The sequence below is a fragment of the Squalius cephalus genome, assembly GCF_949319135.1.
Source record: "Squalius cephalus genome assembly, chromosome: 7".
Lineage (NCBI taxonomy): Eukaryota > Metazoa > Chordata > Actinopteri > Cypriniformes > Leuciscidae > Squalius > Squalius cephalus.
Genome location: NC_137128.1, coordinates 18,599,903 through 18,625,673, shown reverse-complemented (window position 1 = coordinate 18,625,673; position 25,771 = coordinate 18,599,903). Strand labels below are relative to the sequence as shown.

Genomic DNA, 25,771 nt, shown 5'->3' with positions numbered 1-25,771 from the left:
TCTATTGAAACATAACCAGTCCAGTATGTCATATATTTAATTATATTTGTAATTACATGTTTGTTGTGAAGTTGCAATTTAGTACATTTAAACTATATAATAACTTACAATAAAATATCAAATATAAAACACACTACAGTTGAATCATAATTAAGTATGTAACATGCTTTTTGTATGTTAGTCAACACATCAAAATATGTGTGCAATGCACTTTAAAGTAAACCCTTTAATTTGACATTATTACAAAGTGCACTTTTTAAGAGTGTACTTAAAGGAATAGTTCACCAAAAAATGAAAATTCTGTCATCTTTTACTCCCCCTCAAGTTGTTCCAAACCTGTATGAGTTTCTTTCTTCTGTTGAACACAAAATAAGATATTTTAAAGAATGTTGGTAACCAGCCATTGACTTCCATAGTGTTTTTTTTTCCTATTATGGAAGTCAATGGGGGCCATCAACTGTCTAGTCCATCATTCTTTAAAATATCCTCTTTTGTGTTCAACAGAAGAAAGAAACTCAGGTTTGGAACAACACAAGGGTGAGTAAATGATGACAGAATTTTCATTTTTGCGTGAACTGTCCCTTTAAGTGTGTTAAGAAACAGTCATGAAAGTGTACTCTCGTTATAGTCTTTTATTAGAATTATATTATACAGGTTTTTTTAATAATATACTTTTAAGATTTAAAGTACACAAGTGCACATTCAGTACAATTAAGCACACTTCGTTTTCACAAGGGTTTGAATTTGCATTTAATGCTGGAACTGGGCAGCAAACTTGTTAATATACTGAGATCTGCTAGTGTTTCTGTACAGTCACATAATGCAGTACAGTGAATGAGACACATTGTTAAGTGAATCCACTGAGCCCGGAGGGGGCTTCGAATGTGAAACCGAGCGCAGCTCTACGTGATGGTACAATTGTCAAAGGGGAACACTCAGCTCAGCTGAAATTATCCCAGAAACTCAAACCTGGAATTTCACAATGACATTGAGAGAAATTCCCTCTAGAAGAGAGCTGGACACGTTAGATGATTGTAAATAGGAGGCAGAGCCCAGGAAAGTGTTTGCAATTCTGGCCACTGTTAAATGATGTGGATGCTTGTTCAAAAAGAAATTCTGCCAATTGTAGCATTTTTCTGCTTTCGACTTTCGAAAAAATCCTCCTCTGAATTACAATGCGCTTTCCTGGATGAGCAAATATTTAGACTGACACCCAAAATGTATGATTAGAAGCCAGAATAGCTGGCCAGCTGCATTTAAGCCTGATTAAATAACAAAATGAATGAATGTGCAGATCCACATGGCTCAAATACTTCTTGTGAGAACCTTTATTTACGTAATGTAAAAATATCCAGCTATTTACAATCTGAAAGAATCAAGAGAAATAAAGCATTCACAATTATTAAGAAAATAACATTTTCTTTGAATAATCTTGCATCTAGTATCTTAGCTAGTAGAAATGAAATGATTAGTGACATATTTCGGTGCAATTAACAGGAGGTAAATTCATGAGGAAATATTCATAAAAAATAGCAATTGCGTTAAAGTGTTGGTGCGTAAGGCAGAAGGGATGTTAAGAGGAAAAAAAGTGCAACGTATGGGTTGTGCTTTCTGACAAGGTCAGCCATCGACTTTCTTCAAGCCCCTTCCCATAAGGCATGCAAACACCGTCATCACCATCTTGGGTTTGACCTCCACAAGGTCATCGGGCAGGGCGTACACCTTGACTCCGATTTTTCGCGCCACTGAGATCGCGTATCTGTGAGGGGGAAACAGAGATACGGAGACGGTTGTTGGTGGCGAGACAACAGGCAATTTGGCGTCAGATGCGTATCAGGGTAATTTATGAGGAGCCGCGGGGGGAACTTACTTTGCATTGTTTAGCTTGTCCTCTGGCGTCATTTCCCCGCTCTTCACCATCTCGTATTTAATGACTTTGGGCACGATGGTGTCGATCAGATCAATCACTGGCAGGCTAGTGCTGATTGATTTGTCCTGAAACAATACATCATATACAATTCAATTTCATTTAAACTTAGACATGTTTGATATTATTTGAATCCCAATATGAATTCATTCACTTTATGGTACTGTAGGAAAGCAGTACTGGTAAAACGTTGTGTCGAATGGGATTCACCTTGAAGCTGTTGATATACGAGTCTTTATGACCTTGTTTCAAGGTGTTGTTCACCCAGTTGATAATAATTTGGTCATTGACTATTTCCCCTTCACCGAGGTCAGACAGAACCTTCAAAGTATATCTGCAAGAGTTATTTGTGAGAAACAAGATGATTAATATATTTCACATTTTTAACAAAACTATAGCCATCCTCATATGACAAGTATTTTTTTTTTCAAATATCCAAAAGTTTGATGTAATTTTTTTTTTAAAGAAATTAATACTTTTATTCAGTAAGAAGGCATTATTTTTTTTCTCCAAAAGTCACAGTAAAGACTATCAAATAAATGTTGTTCTTTTGAACTTTCTATTCATCAAATTATCCTGAAAAGCAACATGCATCACTGTTTCCATAAAAATATTAAGCAGCACAGCTCTTTTCAACATTGATAATGATAAGAAATGGTGTCTTGAGCAGCAAATCAGCATATCAGAATAATTTGACACTGAAGACTGAAGTAATGATGCTGAAAATTCAGCTTTGATCACAGGAATAAATTACATTTTTAAATATATTCAAAAAGAAAAAAGTTATTTTAAATTGTAATAATATTTCACAATATTACTGTATTTTTGATTAAATAAATGCAGCCTCGGTTAGCATAAGATACTTATTTTTTAAAAAACATTTAAATGGTAAGTATTTTATGATTGGAAATGAATTTTCCTGCCTCTTGAAGTACCTGTTGTAATATACGTTGACAACACACATTTTGCATATATTTAGAATATGTTTTGGCCAATTTTTTGCCATATGAGTCAAATTCTTTCAACCCAATCTCATGAGAACTATTTTACAAGTTTTCAATTTTCAAATGAATACAAACGATTTGATTTGTATGAAAATAGGATTTTATAGGGAAAAAAAACCTAGCATGAAGGTCCACCTCTAAACGTATCCCTCAGTTGGGTGTAAGCAGATGATACGAAAAAAGTTCCACAAAATCGCCAACATGTAAAATAGTTAGAATTGCCATGACAGCATGTTGAAACTTTTATTGTATAGATAAAGTACCTTGTCATTAGCTGCCATACCAGTGCCAGGGTGTGCATGGGGCTTCCCTCATTGATATTCTCACCACCGATTCCTACCAAGGAAAACTTTGCTTCCTTTTTGCCCAGTGCGACTGCATAATTACAATTCTCAAGCTACAAAACAAACATATGTCGGCCAAGTTAAAATGACATGTATAATTTAACCCTGACGACAGCAGTATGCATACATAAATAGAGTTTTTGATGAATAAAGTGCATTTTGAATTCTAAACTGAGCTGGCCAGTACCCTGAGGCATCTGTGGAAATCATTTCAGCAGGGACAGAAATCCAACATGTAGCAGTACAGACATGTTCAATTTGCTCTCAGAAACAAACGTACTAATGTGATATGACTCAAAGCTGATCCGGTTCTTTAATTTCAGTTATTAGCTGCTTGTACTCTTAACCTATTGAAACTCAAAGCTGAACTTCTGAAAGTACAAACCTTCTTCATGTTGGAGCCCAGTATTGGATAGGGAGGTTTATTGACTCTAGTCCAGTCAACAGGGACCTGGATTCTCTCGTATAACTGAAGAATGACCTGACCATCATGCAGATCACTGGAGAAGAAGATGTTCATGATTAACTTCAGTCTTTTGGTTATAATGTTTTATGTAGTACATTGAATCAATGTAAATTGTGTTTAAATGTACAGACCACCTCTGATTTGTCAGCAAATTTCTCCAAAGCACAACAACAAAAAAGCAAAAAGCTACATGTCAGAGCTGTGGCCTTGTGGTTGGACATGTTCCATCCATCCATCCATCCATCCATCCATCCATCCATCCATCCATCCATCCATCCATCCATCCATCCATCCATCCATCCAATAATAACTCCTATTTTATCTATTACTACTAAATAACACCTCGTTTTAACTAATTGCTCATGATGTTCATCATTTGTAAGTCATTTTGAGTAAACGCTTCTGCTAAATGTAAATGCAAGTTACAGTAAATGCCTAAATGCAATACTTTGGGAAGGAGGTTTAGAACAAACCTAAGTTTAAGCAATAGCCTTAGCAAGCACCACTAACATGACAATATTTTTTTACATAGTATCATATTATAGTTTTATTTCTATACAGTGAGGAAAATAAGTATTTGAACACCCTGCTATTTTGCAAGTTCTCCCACTTGGAAATCATGGAGGGGTCTGAAATTGTCATTGTAGGTGCATGTCCACTGTGAGAGACATAATCTAAAAAAAAAAATCCAGAAATCACAATGTATGATTTTTTAACTATTTATTTGTATGATACAGCTGCAAATAAGTATTTGAACACCTGAGAAAACCAATGTTAATATTTGGTACAGTAGCCTTTGTTTGCAATTACAGAGGTCAAACGTTTCCTGTAGTTTTTCACCAGGTTTGCACACACTGCAGGAGGGATTTTGGCCCACTCCTCCACACAGATCTTCTCTAGATCAGTCAGGTTTCTGGGCTGTTGCTGAGAAACACGGAGTTTGAGCTCCCTCCAAAGATTCTCTATTGGGTTTAGGTCTGGAGACTGGCTAGGCCACGCCAGAACCTTGATATGCTTCTTACAGAGCCACTCCTTGGTTATCCTGGCTGTGTGCTTCGGGTCATTGTCATGTTGGAAGACCCAGCCTCGACCCATCTTCAATGCTCTAACTGAGGGAAGGAGGTTGTTCCCCAAAATCTCGCAATACATGGCCCCGGTCATCCTCTCCTTAATACAGTGCAGTCGCCCTGTCCCATGTGCAGAAAAACACCCCCAAAGCATGATGCTACCACCCCCATGCTTCACAGTAAGGATGGTGTTCTTGGGATGGTACTCATCATTCTTCTTCCTCCAAACACGTTTAGTGGAATTATGACCAACAAGTTCTATTTTGGTCTCATCTGACCACATGACTTTCTCCCATGACTCCTCTGGATCATCCAAATGGTCATTGGCAAACTTAAGACGGGCCTTGACATGTGCTGGTTTAAGCAGGGGAACCTTCCGTGCCATGCATGATTTCAAACCATGACGTCTTAGTGTATTACCAACAGTAACCTTGGAAACAGTGGTCCCAGCTCTTTTCAGGTCATTGACCAGCTCCTCCCGTGTAGTTCTGGGCTGATTTCTCACCTTTCTTAGGATCATTGAGACCCCACGAGGTGAGATCTTGCATGGAGCCCCAGTCCGAGGGAGATTGACAGTCATGTTTAGCTTCTTCCATTTTCTAATGATTGCTCCAACAGTGGACCTTTTTTCACCAAGCTGCTTGGCAATTTCCCCGTAGCCCTTTCCAGCCTTGTGGAGGTGTACAATTTTGTCTCTAGTGTCTTTGGACAGCTCTTTGGTCTTGGCCATGTTAGTAGTTGGATTCTTACTGATTGTATGGGGTGGACAGGTGTCTTTATGCAGCTAACGACCTCAAACAGGTGCATCTAATTTAGGATAATAAATGGAGTGGAGGTGGACATTTTAAAGGCAGACTAACAGGTCTTTGAGGGTCAGAATTCTAGCTGATAGACAGGTGTTCAAATTCTTATTTGCAGCTGTATCATACAAATAAATAGTTAAAAAATCATATATTGTGATTTCTGGATTTTTTTTTTTTAGATTATGTCTCTCACAGTGGACATGCACCTACGATGACAATTTCAGACCCCTCCATGATTTCCAAGTGGGAGAACTTGCAAAATAGCAGGGTGTTCAAATACTTATTTTCCTCACTGTATGTTTTAGTTATATTTCCATTTTTAAAAGTTATACATTTAAAAAATAATGGTGTTATACATTAAAAAGTAAACATGCATACATTTTGTTTGCTTGTTTAATTTATTTTGCTATTTCTCCATCTCACAACCTCCCTACCGTTCCACCATGAACCCATAGATTCATTGCTTTTGATTTCAGGACCAACATTAGTCCTGATATTTCAACTGTCACCGTAGAAAACTATGGCATTACTGTGAGCTAAATAAATGGCTGTGTTACCTGTACAAGTGATTGACATGTGGAGAAACCCCCAGAGAATTCATCCAGTTTCTGAATGTCCTGTCCTCTCTTGTTTCCCCTGTCGAAAGAGAGGGTGATCATTTATTAGTCAAAGTCACACCATGTCTTATGCCTTATTTTGAGGATCATTATGTACTTTAGATGCAGTACATTTTTGAATATTTTTATTTTAATACTGTTTTAATTGGATGTCAATGTTTATATTGACCTCACATTATAAGCCCACCAAAAAACTGTCCACCCTCTGAGAATTAAACTGGCTATTTTTGCTGCTGTCCCTTTAAGACTTATAAATATACACTATATGTAGGCTATTGTCTGTTTACCTATGTAATTTACACTGCTGTTTATCAGGATGGATCAATTTGCTGTGGTCACAACTATGTTCTGTTAGTTTCACTTTTATGGACTTAGTTTGTTTATCGTCAGTTTCCTTTGTTCTAGTTTCCCGCCAATCGTTAGTTTCCATGGACACTCATTCAGTCATCACAGCTGTTCAGTATTTTGTCTTATTACACGGCTCTGTGGAATACTTGATTCTGATTGGTCAATTGCGCCATCCAGCGGTATGTTACTCCCCGATAACAACCGTTGAAAACAGATAACACAGGCTCATCCGGGCTGCTGAAGTCAGCAGCGCTACACACTTGCTAGGAACAGTTTTTCTTCATGGAAGTTTTGCATTTGATGATCTAATAAAATATTAAAACTCAGTCAAATCAATATTTTGTGTATGGTTACTTATGTCATCCAGTATCGAGGACTCACTCTCTCTTGTTTCATACAAATGCAGCTGCTGCCATTTTGCGACTATTGTTTTGTACACTGTAATGGATTATAAGATAACAAACAGGTACGATTTTAAAACAGTTTCATCTCAAATCAATATTTCTAATCAATAATCTGTATTATTTATGTGATGAAATGCTGTGTAATAAGTGGTATGACTGTACCGTATCTTTACATGTCTGTAGTTTGAACTTGCCGCGCAAGCAACCTCCGAAGAAGCTTTGCGTTTAAAGACCTAATAAAATATTTAGATCAATATTTCGTGTCTAATTATTTACTTATGTGGCAAGTAGCCGTGTAATACATCATCACTGTGTATTTAAGTTCCTCCTTGTGCACTCTTCATTTGTACGGTATTGTTTGTCTCTTTACACTCTGTATGTTGCCTACCTCTTGCTATTGGTAGAGTATGTTTTTTTAATAAATACTTTGTTTTGTAACCTTTTTGAATCATCTTCATCTTCATCTGGACTAAAACGTCACAGAATACCGGACCCCAAAATGAGAAAAAGCATGGAAATAGCTTCCATCAATGTTGCCCCTTTGAGTGGCAAAGAATTGAAGGAAGGAGGGACAGTTTTTATTTTCCAGGGTGGCAGATGCCTTGAGGAATATGTTGAGGAATTCGTCGGCATCAACCACCTCGCCCATTGCGAAGACATCCCGCATATGGAGGGGTTTTGGATCAGACTCGATGACAAGATCCGGCTGTGGTGCCGTGAGGAAACTCCTGCTGGATGCTAGCCAAGTACAACAACGTCACCCTACGGGTCGACGGATCTTCTTTCATTGTGGGCGATATAGAAGAGGATCCTGCTGTCAGCGTCCAGCCCCATCCACCATCCGAAACCACCCCAGAGCCAGACCCAGCGCCCATGCCCACTGCGGATAAGGAGCCAGAGCCCACCGCAGACCAAGAGACCCAGCTGATTCTTGCCACGGAGAGCAAGCCTGAGCCAATGCCCACCAAGGAGCCAGAGCCAAAGCCAGCAGCCACATCCATCCCAGAAGAGAAGCCAGAGGTCCCAGCTGACCAGGTGTGTGAGCCAGCTATTACATCTGTGCCAGTGGGGGTGTTAGTGGAACTGGAAACAGCGGGATAGACTGGGAAATGGATGCAGTGCTTCCCACCCTGCCCATCACTGGTCCCCTCCTGTATTAATCAGTGTCTATCATCGCCACTGGTCCTACCCAACCATGAGTCTTCTATGTCATCATTGCTACTGGTCCTGTCCAGCCCTACCCTAGTTTGTCGTTACCACCAGTTCATCACAGTATGATCTTCATCACCACCAGCCCTGTCCATCACCGAGCCTGCTTTCTCACCCATTCTACCTCTTCTGCACGCTCCACTGAAGCCAGCCATTCCCTCGGCTCTGCCTCCGCTGGCTCCCTTTAGCCCTTCACCATCAGCCCTGCCATGCAGCCCTGATCCGCCTTGGGGCTTCTGGTCCCCAGCTCTGCCCTGGCGTGAGGTGTCCCGGGCACCGCCTCGTCCCTCAGACCCCTTAGTTCTACCTCAGTCCATCGACCAATCGGCTCTGTCATGGCTCCTCGCCCGCCCCCTCAGCTCCACCTGGGACTGTTGTCCTTTCGGCTTTACCAGGTTACCTTGTCCCACCAGCTCCGCCCTGGTCAGTAGTCGCCCCACCATCTCCACGGACTTCCGGGCTGTCTGCTGCACTCCATCCCTCCACCACTGCGGGCACCCTCAGGCTCCACCGGGGTCCTCACTCACACCAGCATCACCATGGTCCTTCGGCCCCTTGGTTCCACCTCGGCCACTTGTCGCCAGGACTCCGCCTTGGTCTCCCTGTCCATCAGTGTCACAGACTCCACCTGGGCCTCTTCATCTCCAGGCATCAGTGCTGTTGGTCGGGCTCAAAGCACCCCCTTGGCTCCTCCCTCCATCATTGCCGCCGTGGCTTGCCTCCATAATGGTCTTCTCCTGGGTCACTCTGGGATCTCGTCAGCCATCCGGTCTTCCCTGGATCCTACCACCATCCACTTCTCCTTGGACCCTTCCACCATCATGTCCTCCATGGCTATTACCTCCATCGCCACCCTTGTCTCTCCTGCCAGCATGTCTGCCTTCGTCCAGCCCTTCACCCACTTCTCGTCTGCCTCCTAACCCCCCCCCCCCCCCCCCCCCCAAAAGCTTTGTGTTGTGAATGTTACTGTATGCCTATTTGTACAGCGAAAATCCTGTTTTCCATGATTTGCTCCTGGCAAATATGTTTTTAATAAAGTCCTTTAAATACGAATGATTAAAGTGCACAAGAATGATTACATGATGATAGTCTGTTTCACAATATTCTCTTAGTTTGCACAGTAGACCTTTATCCTTATTAACAATAAAATCAGGCTGCAGACTGAATTAATAGTGTTGTGAATGTAGAAAAGAGCATGATGGTAAAATAATCATCTATCTCCCTCTGCAACGTAAATGGGAAAAAGGCAGTTAAGAGGGTTCTGGCAAATGCACGTATCTATTTGGCTGATGACATGCTGTATTTAAGGAGACAGAATGTAGATGAAAATAGAACAATCAGATGAAGAGGACAAAAGACAGTTAAACAGACAGTGAGATAAAACCTAATCACCCCCAATTACTGATGTCACATGTGACCCTCTAACACACACACACATGCATTATGTGTGTAGTAAGCCACAGAGCGCCACCTGCTGCTCTCTGAAAACACTGCAGATGCATGAGCTGACACACAAAAGCACCAAGTCAGTGGTGTTGGTAAGAACAGTACTGTATGTCTTTCATGTATATTTCATGCAACCCATAACAGAGTTTCTTGAAACTTTACTTATTACATAAAGTGACTTCTTTACATAGATGCTGTTCCCTATTTCCTTATTAATCTTTATTTATGTTAGTTAATAAAAATAGAATTGTTCATTGTTAGTTCATTTTAGCTCAGGTCCATTAAATCATTTTAACTGATACAACTTTTGATTTTAAAAATATATTAGCAAATGTTCAAATTAAAGGGATAGTTTATCCAAAATGAAAATTATCCCATAATTTACTCTCCCTCAAGTCATCCTAGGTGTATATGACTTTCTTCTTTCAGCCAAACACAATCAGAGTTATATTAAAACATTTCCTTGCTCTTCCAGGCTTTATAATGGAAGTGAATGGTACCTTAGATTTTGAAACCCAAAAAAGTGCATCCATCCATCATAAAAGTAATCCATACGGCTCCAGGGTGTTGATAAAGGCCTTCTGAAGCAAAGTGATGTGGTTATGTAAGAAAAATATCCATATTTTTAACTTTATAAACTATAATCACTGGCTTCTGGTAACAGCCGTACGCGAGTCTAGTTCCAGCGGAACAAAATAAAAATAATATAAAATATAATAATTTCAAAATACGATCGTCTTCTATCAAACAATCATAGGTTGTGAGTAAGTCATTAAGAATGTATTGTGAATACTTTCATGGATCTTGCTGTTTGAGTATGTTTCTTGTTTTAATGGTGGTAAATGTCTGGTTGGTAATTCAAACAGGATGTGAGCTCAGATGTGAAGCAAAGATAATGCAGCATCATTTATCACAGGCAGTCAAAAACCTCTCCGGGTCCCAGACTGCATAAATAACACCTTCTTTTCAGCACGCGTTTGGCACATTCACATAAAATAATGGAACTCACCCTCAATTGCATAATCAATGCCATTGCTGGTGGGTCTGTTCAAGGCCGGGTACATGTTGAAAAGATTGGCCACAAAGGCCATGTTGAGCTTATGATTTCCTGCCACCACATCCCGTGGAGTGACAAACTGTCTGCAATCCAGGCGATCCGCCTGCTTCAGCATCAGCTCTGCTCGCATTTCATCATCACGCTCCTTAAAGAGAGAGTTATTGAGTCTGAGTAACTATGCTTAAATCTGAAAGCAGATGATCATCTGCCTCAACAAGATTAATGGCTGTTCTGTACAGTGCCACAATAATAGGACAATACAGTATGTGGACGTAACTGTACAAACACTACATTTTACACCCCCGGTTAGTATAAGTATAAGTTCAAACAAAGCAGGAGGTTGACTTGCTCAGTAAAAAAGGCAAAGGCTGTTGACCAAACATTCAGACTGACTTACCTTCAGACCAGACATGTCAATGTCAATCCTCATCTCATCATCCCCGTCTCCTTTAGGCGAGATCTGATCAAGCAGGTGGAAGTAAGCCCTGGAGTCCTGAGAGCATTATATAAGTCAATATCAACTGACATGCAAATGACAGCTCAACAGATTTGATGTCAAACCAGATCAAAGGCCTTTAGGGTTTTATATAGTTCTTTCATTTCTAGGCCTGTGGTTGATTTACTCAGCATATAACCAATGCGGTATTTCAAAATATACAACAAATGGCTTATATATATCAAATATATATATATACACTCACCTAAAGGATTATTAGGAACACCATACTAATACTGTGTTTGACCCCCTTTCACCTTCAGAACTGCCTTAATTCTACGTGGCATTGATTCAACAAGGTGCTGAAAGCATTCTTTAGAAATGTTGGCCCATATTGATAGGATAGCATCTTGCAGTTGATGGAGATCTGTGGGATGCACATCCAGGGCACGAAGCTCCCGTTCCACCACATCCCAAAGATGCTTTATTGGGTTGATATCTGGTGACTGTGGGGGTCATTTTAGTACAGTGAACTCATTGTAATGTTCAAGAAACCAATTTGAAATGATTCGAGCTTTGTGACATGGTGCATTATCCTGCTGGAAGTAGCCATCAGAGAATGGGTACATGGTGGTCATAAAGGGATGGACATGGTCAGAAACAATGCTCAGGTAGGCCGTGGCATTTAAACGATGCCCAATTGGCACTAAGGGGCCTAAAGTGTGCCAAGAAAACATCCCCCACACCATTACACCACCACCACCAGCCTGCACAGTGGTAACAAGGCATGATGCATCCATGTTCTCATTCTGTTTACGCCAAATTCTGACTCTACCATCTGAATGTCTCAACAGAAATCGAGACTCATCAGACCAGGCAACATTTTTCCAGTCTTCAACTGTCCAATTTTGGTGAGCTCGTGCAAATTGTAGCCTCTTTTTCCTATTTGTAGTGGAGATGAGTGGTACCCGGTGGGGTCTTCTGCTGTTGTAGCCCATCCGCCTCAAGGTTGTGCGTGTTGTGGCTTCACAAATGCTTTGCTGCATACCTCGGTTGTAACGAGTGGTTATTTCAGTCAAAGTTGCTCTTCTATCAGCTTGAATCAGTCGGCCCATTCTCCTCTGACCTCTAGCATGAACAAGGCATTTTCGCCCACAGGATTGCCGCATACTGGATGTTTTTCCCTTTTCACACCATTCTTTGTAAACCCTAGAAATGGTTGTGCGTGAAAATCCCAGTAACTGAGCAGATTGTGAAATACTCAGACCGGCCCGTCTGGCACCAACAACCATGCCACGCTCAAAATTGCTTAAATCACCTTTCTCTCCCATTCTGACATTCAGTTTGGAGTTCAGGAGATTGTCTTGACCAGGACCACACCCCTAAATGCATTGAAGCAACTGCCATGTGATTGGTTGATTAGATAATTGCATTAATGAGAAATTGAACAGGTGTTCCTAATAATCCTTTAGGTGAGTGTATATATATATATACACACTCGCAAAATGTTTTGCGTTCCCCCAATAAACTTTACATTTACGTTTACATTTTGCAAGTGAACGTGTGGAAGCTCATAATTTTTCCTCCAATCTCATATTTTTTTCCACCACCGTGTCCCTTTAATGCATCCTGGCTGAATTTTGGCTTTAATTTTAAAGTATTAATTTCTTTAAAATAAATAAATACTTTTGAATGGTAGTGTATTTGAAATATATTTTGGCCAAAAAAGAAAAAAAATGAAAACTAGGGTAAACTTGGGTAAAGTATGGTAAACTTCAGTTCAAAGCCTAGTTATATTGGAGTGATGTGAATTATCAGTAATGACTGAATGACTGATGATGACTTCTGTAATGAAGCATAAACTACCTTGATATCTTCACTGAAGTTTCTGATTTGTTGCCAGCCAGCAGCTTTCAGGTGATAGTTGACCCATCGCAGCAAAAGGTCCTCGGGGGACATTGACATCAGGTGGTCCAGCTCTTCTGACTCATCAAGCAATGCAATTAGAGCTACACACAGATAAATACACAGAAACACGTTATTGAAACCTCTTAAGAGGTGTAAATCAGTCACTCATGTGCATGCATGCTTGTATTAATTTATGGCTGCAATTAGTAAGCCCATTGGATGGCACCATGTTACCAAAAATCAATTTAGACAGAGTAATGACCTTCATTGCGTGAGATCTCAATGTCAGCGAAGAGGCCGATTTTTATGATTTGCCAGAGGAGGCCAAGCACGAGGTGAGGGGTCCCTGCTTTCATGTCCTGAGCATCGATATTGACCACCGTGCAGCCAATAGCCGAAGCAGAGTTAAGTGCCAACATCAAATTCTCCTGTATTAGTAAAGAGGTAGATAATCATAATCCACCAAATTAAAGAGCTCAAGCTTTTAAAATGGCAGATGACATAACTTCAGCATCTGCTTATAATAAACAGAATGTTATAATGTGGTGATATATAGCTAATATAGTTATTAACGTTATCTATCGTTCTTTGTGTGACCGGGTCTTAAAGATAATGAAGAAAGATAAAGTGAAATGGACATGGTCTTGACATAGGGTGAAATGTCAAGACCATGTCCAGGTTATATTTGACCCAACATAAAATAATAATAAAAAAAGTTATTAAATATATATGTATATATTTTGAATAAATAAAAAATGTCAACACTTCCATTTATTAACTTTTTACTACTTTTTACTAAGTTTACTACATTAGTTCAAATGAAAACTAACAATGAAAAATTCTTCTACAGCATTTATTAATCTTAGTAAACATTAATTTCAATGTTTACTAATACATTTTAAAATCAAAATTTGTATCTGCTAATATTTTTTGTAATGGACCTGAGCTAACATGAACTAACAATGAACAGCTGAATTTGAAAAGATTAATAAATTCTCTAACAGTTATATATATATATATTTACATAGTATGTATTGTGATGAAAAAGATATGTGTATATCAAGAATTTGTTGTGCTGTATTAAATTTTTGTTGATAAATCACCATTGAGAATAATGGTAATGACTAAGGGTACGTTAACACAACAATGATGTACTAAAAACGAAAACATTTTCATTTGTGTTTTTCGCGTTCACAAGTATCCGCGAAAAGGACTAAAAACGCTGTATTCTGCTGCCAGAACAATAGATGGCGATGTCAGTTTGTAAAGAAACATTACGCACCTACAGACTGAACACATTATATGCATGTGCATGAGATCAACGTTTTCACAAATTTGCATTTTTATAGTTTACATGGAGACTATAACAGTATCGTTTTCAAAAACTGGCGTTTTCTGAGCCCCAAAACGCTGTTGTCACATAACTAAACGACCAAAACGTGTAAAACGTTTTTCGTTTTTAATTGAAAACTATGTTGTTTAAATGGCTCCTAATTGTGGCATTAATTGTCCAAATGTAAATTTTCTTTTTGAATTTAGGGTCAAATGTAACCTGGACATTTTTTTTTTTTTTTTATTAGGATGGGGCTGAGAATCACCCATTATGGGAGAGGTTTTCAAAGATCTTTATTCAGATATCACCTCTTTGTTGGATTTCAAAAGTGAGAGCACTTACAGTCATTGTAAACGGAGTGCATTTCTTTGTGTTGATGACGCGCTCATCAATGGTGTCCGGTTGCGAGAGGTTGATCATTTTGCTGCAAAGAAACGGCCAAGAGGTTGTTAAACATGAACTCTTATTTATATTGTATTTAAATGTGCTGAATAATTAAAGGCAATGTATTGAACAGCACAACAAACAAATAACATTACACAGTAAACCAGTTAATCTTATATTACCAAAGCAATATTCCATCTTTTACAGATTTGAATAAACTGTCAGTTTCCGGGTCCATTGGGATCAGATGTTTGCAGTCAGGATCCTTTGCCAAGGCCTTATTGACCCAGTTCACAAAGGCCACTTTTTCTTCATCTGAGAAACGTTTATAAAAACAAAACATTAGCAAAATGACATTTGGTCCACTTGTGTCAGGGATCATTTGACAAATCAATTGACAAATCTCATTTCAAACAGTTCAAATATGGTTTGACTCTTCTGAAGCAGTGCTCAAGCACAGCAGGAACTGCTCAGAGGCTTTATGTGTTTCCAAGTGAAACAGGATATTCCGTTAGAAAATATGTATAGAGTTGGACTTGATTTATTCAACAGGAATTCACTGGATGGTGAAAATGGTTAGGGACGACATGGCAGAATGGAGGTGGGCAGCTGAAGTCATGTATGATATCAGCCAAAAATGAGGCAAAGCAAGTTTTTACATCTTGATGAATGAAGACAACCCATTTTTTATTCTTTTGGAAAAAAACTGAAATGTTCATTAACTGTTTCCCCGCCACTGACAAGATTTTCCATCATTTTTGACACAACGCTTCCAAGCCACTAATGAGTTTTTTCCTGCAATTCCTGTTTTTGCTGTTATAAGGTGGGGCGCATCCTCTGAAATATTACAGCATCTCCGGATCCAAAAACAAGGGAAGAAGATCTGCATAAACCAGAAGGAGCTGATAGAAGCATTGCTTGTGCACAAGTAATCTAACGTAATCATCAAACATTTAACAGCATATAAATCAAAATGTCTTGGTTACTATGTAACGCCATAAATTGTCTCTGGTAACGCCCAGGAGGAGGCAACACTCCGAGTGGAATGAGCCCTCACCCCTAAACCCTCCTCCAGGGGCAGTGCTTGCAGATTCACCACCTGACCCCTAAAATAAGTGGTAGATCCTTGGGCAAGTATCCAGGCCGGGTTCTCAGGATTACGTGAGAGTTAGCTGGTCCAAATTCCAGGCACGATCCATCAGCCAAAACATGCCTGCAGGTCCTCCACCCTCTTATCAGAAGCCAGTGCAGTCAGGAGCGCCGTCTTAAGAGACAGGATTTTAAGCCCTACTGACTGCAGTGTTTCAAAGGGTGCCCCCTGTAAGGCTGCTAAGACCAAGGACAGGTCACAAGAGGGTACAAAGTGAAGGCGGGGAGGATTTAATCTTCTCGCGCCCCTCAGGAACCTGATGATCAGGTCGTGCTTTCCCACGGACTTACCATCTACTGCATCATGATGTTCAGCGATAGCGGCGACATACTCTTTCAGGGTGGAGGGAGACAGTCCTCTCTCCAGCCCTTCTTGCAGGAAGGAAAGCACAGCTCTGATCGGGCATTTCCAGGGGTCTTCTCATTGGAGAAGAGCACCAATCAACGAACAGGCTGACAGTGTCTACCACTGGGGGTAGACTACTTAAGTCCTCTGCGTCCCGTCCAGAGACCACACGTGGAGGTTCCAGGGGTCTGGACGCGGGTGCCATTAGTTCTGTGAACCAGGACCGGTTGGGCCAGTACTGCGCTACTAGCAACACCTACACCTCTTCCTCCCTGACTTTGCACAGTGTCTGTGCAGGAAGGCTGACTGGGGGAAACGTATACTTGCGTAGTCCCCGCGGTCAGGGACTAAAACAACTGACAGTTGAACCGTCTGGGTGAGGAGTCGTCATTCTCCTGGGAGCGTGGGCTGTCGTGAGAGCTCGTCAGCTGCATGATTGAGCATCAGATGCTTCTGACTCCAGAGGAGGAGATGGCGGGTGAGTTGCAACATGAGATGGGAGCGTAGACCACCCTGATGGTTGATGTATGCAATGGCCGTCTGGACCAGCACATGCTTGCCCTGTAGCAGCAATTTGAAGCGACGGAGAGCAAGCCATACTGCTAGCATTAGAGCCAGTTGATGTGCCAGTGCAGTCGAGGTCCTGTCCAGGACCCCGAGGCTGCACACCCTTTACACATGGCACCCCAGCCGGTGGTGGAGGCATCTGTTGAGACAACAACATGCCTGGACGCTGCCTGGACACGGCATGAATTTGATCAAAAATGTGATGGCTGGCAACATTTTTAGCAAATGATGAGGGTACATTTCAATTTCATATCGACTGTCTATACTCTTAAAAATAATGTTTTTTTTTATTGTCATTGATGGTTCCATTAAGAGCCTTTAACGTCCACGGAACCTTTCTAGTGCACAAAAGGTTCTATATAGGTTCTTTAGATTATTAAAATGTTCTCCACACTAAGAATAAAGTGGTTCGGGAACTCAAACTGGTTCTATTATGGCATCACTGCATGAACAATTTTGGAATCTTTATTTTTAAGAGTGTAATGGATGTTTATGTCACCACCTGAGTAAGAATGCTGCGTTCCTTCACTTGAGATCTTTGATGTTCCTCCAAATGACCGAATCCCATCCCGCCTGGAGATGGACTTGCGGAATGTTTCTCTCACTTCTTTACTTCTTAGCTCTTGGTATATCTGAAGAATTTAGTGAGATCTAAGCTTTCAAAGTGCAACAGTGACACGAGCAGCTGAGGTATACTTTGACCAATAAAAACTCAATACTTCAAGATAAGATAAAAACTCATAATCAGGCTTACCACAACAAACTCTTCAAAACTGATCTTCTCGTCTTTGTTGGTATCACCGGCAATGAACTTCTCCACAATCTCCCGTACCTTGTATCCAGGAAGGTGAAAGCTGGCCTCTCGAAAGAGCTCTTGAAGTTCAAAATCACTTACATAGCCACTGTTATCAATATCTAGAATGAAAGACAGTTTTAATATTACATTTTATAGTAGTTGAATTCCTCACAGCAGAAAATCTTTGACACCATATTTCGGGATTCCATAAAAAACGATAAATTATGTGTGTAGAACCACATCAAAACACATTTATGTACTCAGTTAGTGTAATCTTTGGTAATGTTTGACGACTCACAAGCACAAAGTAGATGATTCAAGCACATTTCACATGTACCTAATGCACAATTCACTAAACCTGAGATTCAGACAGAGTTTTACTGACCGATTTTGTTGAAAGCCTCTCTCAGCTCCTCCAGATCTTCTCTGGAGATCTGTGTGACGTTGTTCTCCATGCTGCTCTCCGCACAGCAGTGCTCACCATGCAAAAGACCTGCCAAAAAGGTCCACACAGAGAGTTTGTGCGCTATTTGCCTGTATCTCTATGATAAGCAAATCCATGATAGACACGACTGGTAGAAATACTTAGCGAAATGCAGTTATAGATGGGTCGGCATACACTACCGTTCAAAAGGCTGAAGTTTTTTTTGTTTGTTTTGAATACAATTCCATATGCTCACCAAAGCTGCATTTACTTGAACAAGAACATACTGTAAAAAATTATTGTAATTTTTTACTGTGAAAAGACCGTAATAACACTACAGTTCAGTCACACAAAAACTAGGTCACACTTTAGATTAGGGTCTAATTCTCATTATTAACTATGACGTTTGCCTAAATAAACTACTAATTAATGCTTGTTAATGGTTTGTTTATTGTTAAGTTTAGGTATTGGGTAACATTAAGGGATGTAGAATATGGTTGTACAGAATAAGGAATTAATATGTGCTTATAAGTACTGATAAACAGCCAATATCCTAGTAATATGTATGCATGATAATAAGCAACTAGTTTATAGGGAGAACTGGACTCTAAACCAAAGTGTGACCAAAACCTAGGTTAACAGTAAGTTCCCTTACTATGTATACAGGGAAAAACTGTAATAGATCTAACCTTATTTTATATAATTTTGGAGTAAAATACAGTAAAAACACCTTCAATGCATTCTTATTTGTCTCAGCTTGTAAAGCTACTTGTGATGAACTTTGATTCATCATGTGTTCATCATTTTCTTTACCACCAGTTTAATTATGGTGGTTGTCATTATGTTATAAAGGTTAAAAAATTGTGAAATTTTCAGGTTATTCTGTAAATATGTTTACAATATAACTGTATTAAATTGTAATAATACAGTTGTTGCCCGAAACTTGTGGTTGCCCTAATAATTCTGTAAATATATTTACAATTTAACTGTATTTTTACAGAATTATTCGGGCAACCACAAGTTTTTTTTTTTTTTTTACAGTGTATAGTAAGAAACTTATTACAATTTTATTACAATGTTATTACAATTTAAAATTACTGTTTGCTATTTTGATATATCTTAAAATATAATCTAGTCCTAAGGTGTCAAAGCTGAATTTTCAGTATCATTCCTCATCATTCAGTGTCAAATGATCCTTAAGAAATCATTCGAATATGCTGATTTGCTGCTCAAGAAACATTTCTTATTATCAATGTTGAAAACAATTGTGCTGCTTAATATGTTTATATGAATCTGAAAACATTATAAATATCTTTACTGTCACTTTTGATGATATTAATGCATCCTAGCTTAATTATAGCAGGCTATTACTTTCTTTTTCCTTTTTTACATCAGCATAAAGATTTTAGGTTTCACCATTTGTCTTCACTGGTTCATTTTAAGTGGCGCTGAGGTGTGATAAATTCATTTAAAACTACAAATATTCCATGTAGCCTTTTCAAATAATATGAGACCATAAAAGCTGCAGGAAAAACAACTAAAAGAATTAGCAAAACGCTAGTTTAGCATCTCACACCGCAGGACATGTCAACATCCCAGCAGGATTTCATGACATCTACGAGTTACAAAAACAAACTCACTGAATCATCAGTTTTCTATTATCAATCACAGAAATATCACTGAATAATTAGAAAACAAAAGCTACGGGAAGCATAAAAAATCAGCATGTTTTGATGAGATAAGACAGTAAAATCAAAGCTTGAATGCTGCCATTGTGAAAACGATACCTTTCTCCTAAAAAAGTCCCACGACTCAGCTTGAGATTACCCTAGAAAAGATACAGATATTCCAATCGAATCCGCTGCAGTGACTTCGGTCCTCTCCCACTGCGTATGTGGAGCTCAGGAAGATAGTGGTGAGGTAAGAGACCTTTGGCCTGTTATGTCTATTAAAGGCGAGGGCTTCGTAGCTGGAGTTAACGTTTAACGCCCAACCCAATGCTGAGTCAGCTGAGGCTGTCATGACATTCGTTTCTTGTACTAACTCTAGCTGTGACATGTGAGCATACTTTATACTTTATACCCACATAACTTTGTGACCTAAAAGAAACGGCTCCACATTTCACTGGTTTTATTATCAAAGCTCATATAACAAGCTTAATTTTCTCACACAAACGCAACCATAAACACATAATCTAGAAGGCCTCTTTGATAAAAGATATAAATTATAAAACGAGCCATTTAATTGGTCTCTTAACTAGAGCGACTAGATACAACAGCAGAACGAAAGTTCAGCGACGATACAGGAGACACGCTCTACCAGAGTAATAAGACCTTATCAGCTGACCTGATGATTGGAAAGAGGGAATCACCACCCATAAAACAGGAATGTGCTGAAAAATAATATTCGACCACATGAGTGTCTCTTCTGTGCTGTGAACTCACTGGAGGCGGAACGAGAAACCTCAGCTGACAGATGTTTGACAGCAGACCTTCATTTGCTCATGGCAACTTAATTTCATGATAGAACCACTACAAATAATTAAAGTGTAGATGGAAAAAACTAAGAATAAAAAATAAAGAATAAAGCAAAAATACATTAACATTTATGCATTTAGCAGATGCTTTTATCCAAAGCAATTTACAGAAGAAGAAAAAAACATTCATCAAATAGCCAACAAATGTTTTAGTACAAAATGCAATACAATTAACCAGCTAGAGAAGAGAAGAATTAAGTGTATTTTTTTTAGTGTGTGTGTGTGTGTGTGTGTGTGTGTGTGTGTGTGTGTGTGTGTGCGTGTGTGTGTGTGTGTGTGCGTGCACACATATTGTTTTAAGAGTGTGGGGTCATTAAGTGCTTGCTACTTAATTGCTTTAAGTTTATTTGCTGTCATAAATTTAAGTGAACTCAAAGTGGTGCCAAAGTCATAATCTTAAATAATAAGTTCACTGGACTTTCAGGCCACTTTAAAGTTAAAGAATTAAATTGGAAAAGTTGGGTTCTGATTTATAATAAGTGTCTTTAACAATTGTGCACTAACATTTAAATTAATCATTTGTAACAGTTTGTTTTACAGTCCTTATTACATATGTTACACAAAGTTACTATAACAATCAATATCAATTATGGATAATTGCACGCAATTAACTCTAAACCAAGCCATAATCCTAACCCTATAGTAAGTGCATGTTTATTACTCAGTACTTCAATGTATAATTACTCTGTTACAAGGACACATTAAAATAAAGTGGGTTGCACTTTATTTTGCAGTACATGTACAGTGTACTTACCTAAGAAAATAGCAGGTAACATAAGGAAACTACAAGGGTTAAGGTTAGGTTCAGGTGTAGGTTAAGGTACTTTATTACCCATTGTAATTACTGTAATAAGTATGTACATGGGGAACAGGACTGTAAAATAAAGTGCTACCATATAGTGTAACCTAATAATTTGATGCAATGCACTTATTGTGTAAATACATGTTTTTATAGTTTACTTCTATATAAAATAAATACCTGTATGTAATTTAAGCTATAATTCCATCTATAATTACACTGTTGATTTTAAACCTAACCATACCACTAAACCTGTCTCTAATCTTACCTGTATTGCTCCGCAGCAGCAAAAGTGTTTTGCAATACAGCATGAAGACCATAAGTACACCGTAAAGAACAATATTTTTTAAGTACATAGTAGTTAAAGTCTAAAGTCCGACCAAATGTTGTTATATCATTAGAATGAAAACACGCTTTACGGTGTAATGTAATCAAGCGGTTACTGATTTTGAATGCAAACGAAGATGATACAACAGAATGATGGATCATACGCATTAGCATGGAAAAAACGAATGCAAATTTAGAAAAACAACCACAAGAACCATTTCAGGAAATAAAAAGCCATCATGGTAAAATGCTTACTCAAGCTGAATTAGTGAAACAAACACTTATCAACTTACCCCTTAAGCTACCCGCTTCCTGTTTTCAAGGGATCCAGGTAAACATCTGCCATGCACTAAAAGATCTCTGAGCGATCCATAAGAAAGAAGGATGCTCTCCTTTGTTAAACAAGGTCTTTTAAAAAGTATTTTGGATGGACAAACGGGTGGAAAAGCAGCCGTTTCAAGGCCCAAGAATGTTTCAGTGACACCTAATACTGAGCTCACTCCTTTAAGAGACTCATCGGCCTCTGTTGCCACCTGCATTATTGATGGGTCTGAAAAGAGGATCAGTTACCGCATCTCCAAGGCCCTTGCAGCGGGACATAGGTTAAGTATGCCACCCATATACTTAACCCACATCCTCTAGTTTAATATAATCTTACTGCAGTGAACAGTGAGGTTATGCATGTAGTGGAGGTTTCCTGTATGCTCTCTTGCAGAGCCAACAAAGTCTCTGTTGATACTAACAAAGTCTACATGAGTCACCTCAAACAAGTGTGTTACATCCATTTAAAAACCCTTATCGTTCTCTCGGGTCATTTTGACCCGAAATTCATTTAAATTTTTTTTTTAAACATTGAGTGTTCATCAGAGGGGTCCAAGAGCCTAGGACTTTTTTTTTTTTTTTTTTGTCGAACCACGAATACACACAAAATAAAAATTGAATGGATTCAAGGAGTTTTGTGGTTGAGATAAAAAAAAAAGTAACAAATCCTTCCCTCGTGGGTCAAATTGACCCCCATAGGAATGAATTGAATGAGAGGTATGATTCAGTAACACACAGAAAAGCCTAAAAATGCTAAAACTTTACCAAAAAAAGTATTTTATAATGTCTAACTGTGTGTCTGAATGAATACTGAAGAGAAATGGTTTTAGGACCCAGGGGAACAGCTTATTTGCTCCATATAGAGCCATAAGGAGTCATGACATATCATGTTATATTATTTTTTTCCCCACAAGAGGTCGGCAAAGACACCCAATGTAAGATATTTTGAGCTGAATTAAAAGGGTTATGCATGAAATTGTGAGTTATTTTTGAATTTAAGTTGAAAGAAATGTAAGGAAAGTGCTTAAATTACTATTTATTTATTATTTATTGATCAAATCTGGTCATTTAAAGGTAAATCAAATAAAAAATAAAAAAATCTCCAAAAAACATGCATTAAAAATAGAAATAATATTATCAAAATGAAATAAAATAAGTATAATTTTAGGGCTTCGGGTCATTTTGACCTGCGAGGGAAAGATGTGTTACAAAACGCGAGGGAAGGATGAGGGCTAGTTTCGCTAACACTTTATTTTACAGTGACCTTGTTAATGTTATAACAGTATATTATGCATAATTGCATGCAACTGTTATGTTTTGAACAGACGAGGCAGAGAGAGAATCCAAATGCACACACTGTTTTAATAACAAAAAGGCAAATAAATAAATAAATAAATAAATACAGGCACTCCAAACCTGGAAACTGGCAAATAGTCCACACAAAGAAACAGGAACACAATCCAAAAACAGAAGGAACAAGACATCCAGGTACCCCGATGGACAATATTTTTTTTAAACAACGACTCATACCCCACGACTATAATGTAGTTCATAATGGGAGAACAACAAAGTCAGGAAGGGCTGCACTCCAGCTGGTGATCGGGTCAGAAACTAACCCCAAACCAAACCCTAACCCTATAGTAAGTAAGTACAACCAAATCTTAAAGCAACACTAAGGAACTTTTCCTCTTCGGTCGCCCTACAGGTTGGAAGTGGAATTGTCCATTACCGCTGTAGTAAATAATTTCGCCGCCCGCAGTCTACTGTCGCACGCACGCTAGCTGTTTATCCAGCACCGGCTTTGGAATGAACAATGTCCACAGACAAGGTAGAGTATGTTGCATGATTTCATGAAAGTATGATGTATTGCGACATCAGAAACGAAGGAAAACTAAATAATCACTATTGTAACGCTTGACGTAAAGCAAGTCAAATTTGTAGTTTTCTTATGATTCGAACTACAGAAACGTGACTCGGTTTGGCAAACTTTGGTGTGGTTATAGCAGATATAGGGCCGAAAAGCGAATCCAGAAGTGCCTTTCACCCTGTTACGACTTGATGAACCACTGAAACGATTTTGGAAACATTATTTTAAGGTAACAAATGTTCCTTAGTGTTGCTTTAAGTACATGCACTTAAATGTACAATTACACTGTAACAAGGACACCTTCAAATAAAATGCGACCCCTTACATTTTCAATTTTTTTTTTACAGTTATTAAGATGGGACAAACTGAATGTTTTGCAAATGATTCTCAGACTATGATAAGTTTAAATCATATAAAAACAACAACAAGTAGCTAATATAAATAAACAGTATATATAAATATTTCTTCTTCTTCTTCTTCTTCTTCTTCTTCTTCTTCTTATTATTATTATTATTATTAAGGTTTTATATTACTACTACCAGGTCTCCTACTCCTACTACTACTACTACTACTAATAATAATAATAATTGAATATTTGAACCGTACAGTTAAAGCAACCCATCGTTTGCAAAACAGTCTATTTTTTCCTATCTTAATGAAATGTAGCAACTTATTGTTTAGCACAAACATAAAATGGAAGATTAAACTAGTTTAAATCAGTTTATGTTTATCAGTTTACCACTAGCAAGGACAAGTAATTAGGGCAATACATATTCTAACCTATATATGTAAATATAGCAACAACAATAACAACAATAGTTATTATTATTATTATAGCTACACTTCTTGGAGGGCCAGTGGCTTATGTTAAACAGTTGTTTCCGGATTGGAGATTTCGAGATTTGCTAAATTATGTGATGCAATAACAAAGGTAAGGTTCAAACAACAACAACGATGATGATGATGATGATGATGATAATAATAATAACTACTGTTGTTGTTTTTATTACTATATTTACAGTGTAACATCATCACGTGGTTAATGACTTCAGAAGAAGAAAAAAATAGGCTAGCATTTTATTTTAATTATTATTATTGTTGTTGTTGTTGTTTTTATTATTATTATCAGAAGTAGTATTGTTATTATTAGTTTCATGGCATGGTATGTGAGTTCCAGAAAACAAAGCAAGTGTGTATTGCCCTGATCAGCAGCTCTTAGTGCACTCAACAGTCCATCAGCAAGCAGGCCTGTACTGTATGTATGACAGACAATTTCCCTTGCCAGTTACAGCATCATATCAGATTACAGTACAACTCTAATACCCTATAATACACGTATGGAAAGGATTTGAAAATGGACTTTAGCCACACAGATTTCAGTAGATGCAGCAGTGAGGGGAAAATATCATTACATAATACATCAAGCAAAAACAACAATAAATACATAAATAATCCATACTGTTCCATCATAGTCTTAATCAAGTTAATTATGAAGCAAAACATTCTCACCTGTAATTGTGCTATTTGATCTCTTGGTCCACAAAAATATCCTGTGGAGTCCTCTTGTGATTAACGCCATGGTTAACGCCTAGATTAACGCCTAACCGAAAATATCAGACAACGAGCCACAGATCACACACTGATCATGGCGAATGGACAACTATAGGCCTAGGCCCACTGATGACAGCGTCACGAGAGGTGTCTTAAAGAATAAGAGAGAAAGAAAGAGAGGCAAACAAGCACCCAGACCAGAGTTCAGTCCTTCTGTGCACCAACATTCACTCCCAAAACAACGCAACTTTTTGGGTTGAAACAATAACTTGCTTCGCAGTATGGCAAGACTCCAGCCTAATGCGCTGCTGCAATGGCCTGTACTGTATTATCCT

The 25,771-nt window shown here is 38.6% G+C and overlaps 1 protein-coding gene across 2 annotated transcripts; it reads right to left on the bottom strand.

Annotated features, from left to right (window-relative positions):
- Nucleotides 1-618: 618 nt before the first annotated feature.
- On the bottom strand, nt 619-25,771 carry pls1 (plastin 1 (I isoform)). Of its 2 annotated transcripts, none has more exons than XM_079877776.1 (16): nt 25,395-25,771; nt 17,997-18,104; nt 17,570-17,730; nt 17,318-17,447; nt 14,936-15,068; nt 14,712-14,793; nt 13,299-13,464; nt 12,995-13,137; nt 11,090-11,185; nt 10,645-10,837; nt 6,169-6,247; nt 3,661-3,775; nt 3,195-3,328; nt 2,138-2,261; nt 1,871-1,995; nt 619-1,759 (listed from the first exon to the last, which is right to left on the bottom strand). In XM_079877776.1, exons 1-16 carry the CDS (start codon nt 25,462-25,464, stop codon nt 1,621-1,623), a joined length of 1,998 nt encoding a protein of 665 aa, XP_079733902.1. In that variant the 5' UTR covers nt 25,465-25,771; the 3' UTR covers nt 619-1,620. The 2 variants fall into 2 exon arrangements, with proteins under 2 accessions (XP_079733902.1, XP_079733903.1); XM_079877777.1 differs by lacking the exon at nt 25,395-25,771 and adding an exon at nt 19,823-19,931.

Excerpts from the sequence above, each read along its gene's own strand:
- pls1 (XM_079877776.1), bottom strand. The coding sequence starts at position 25,464 with ATGGCGTTAATCACAAGAGGACTCCACAGGATATTTTTGTGGACCAAG. Across the intron at positions 17,731-17,996 it reads AGAGGCTTTCAACAAAATCG|ATATTGATAACAGTGGCTAT; the intron begins GTCAGTAAAACT and ends CTTTCATTCTAG. Across the intron at positions 1,996-2,137 it reads CGTATATCAACAGCTTCAAG|GACAAATCAATCAGCACTAG; the intron begins GTGAATCCCATT and ends GTATTGTTTCAG.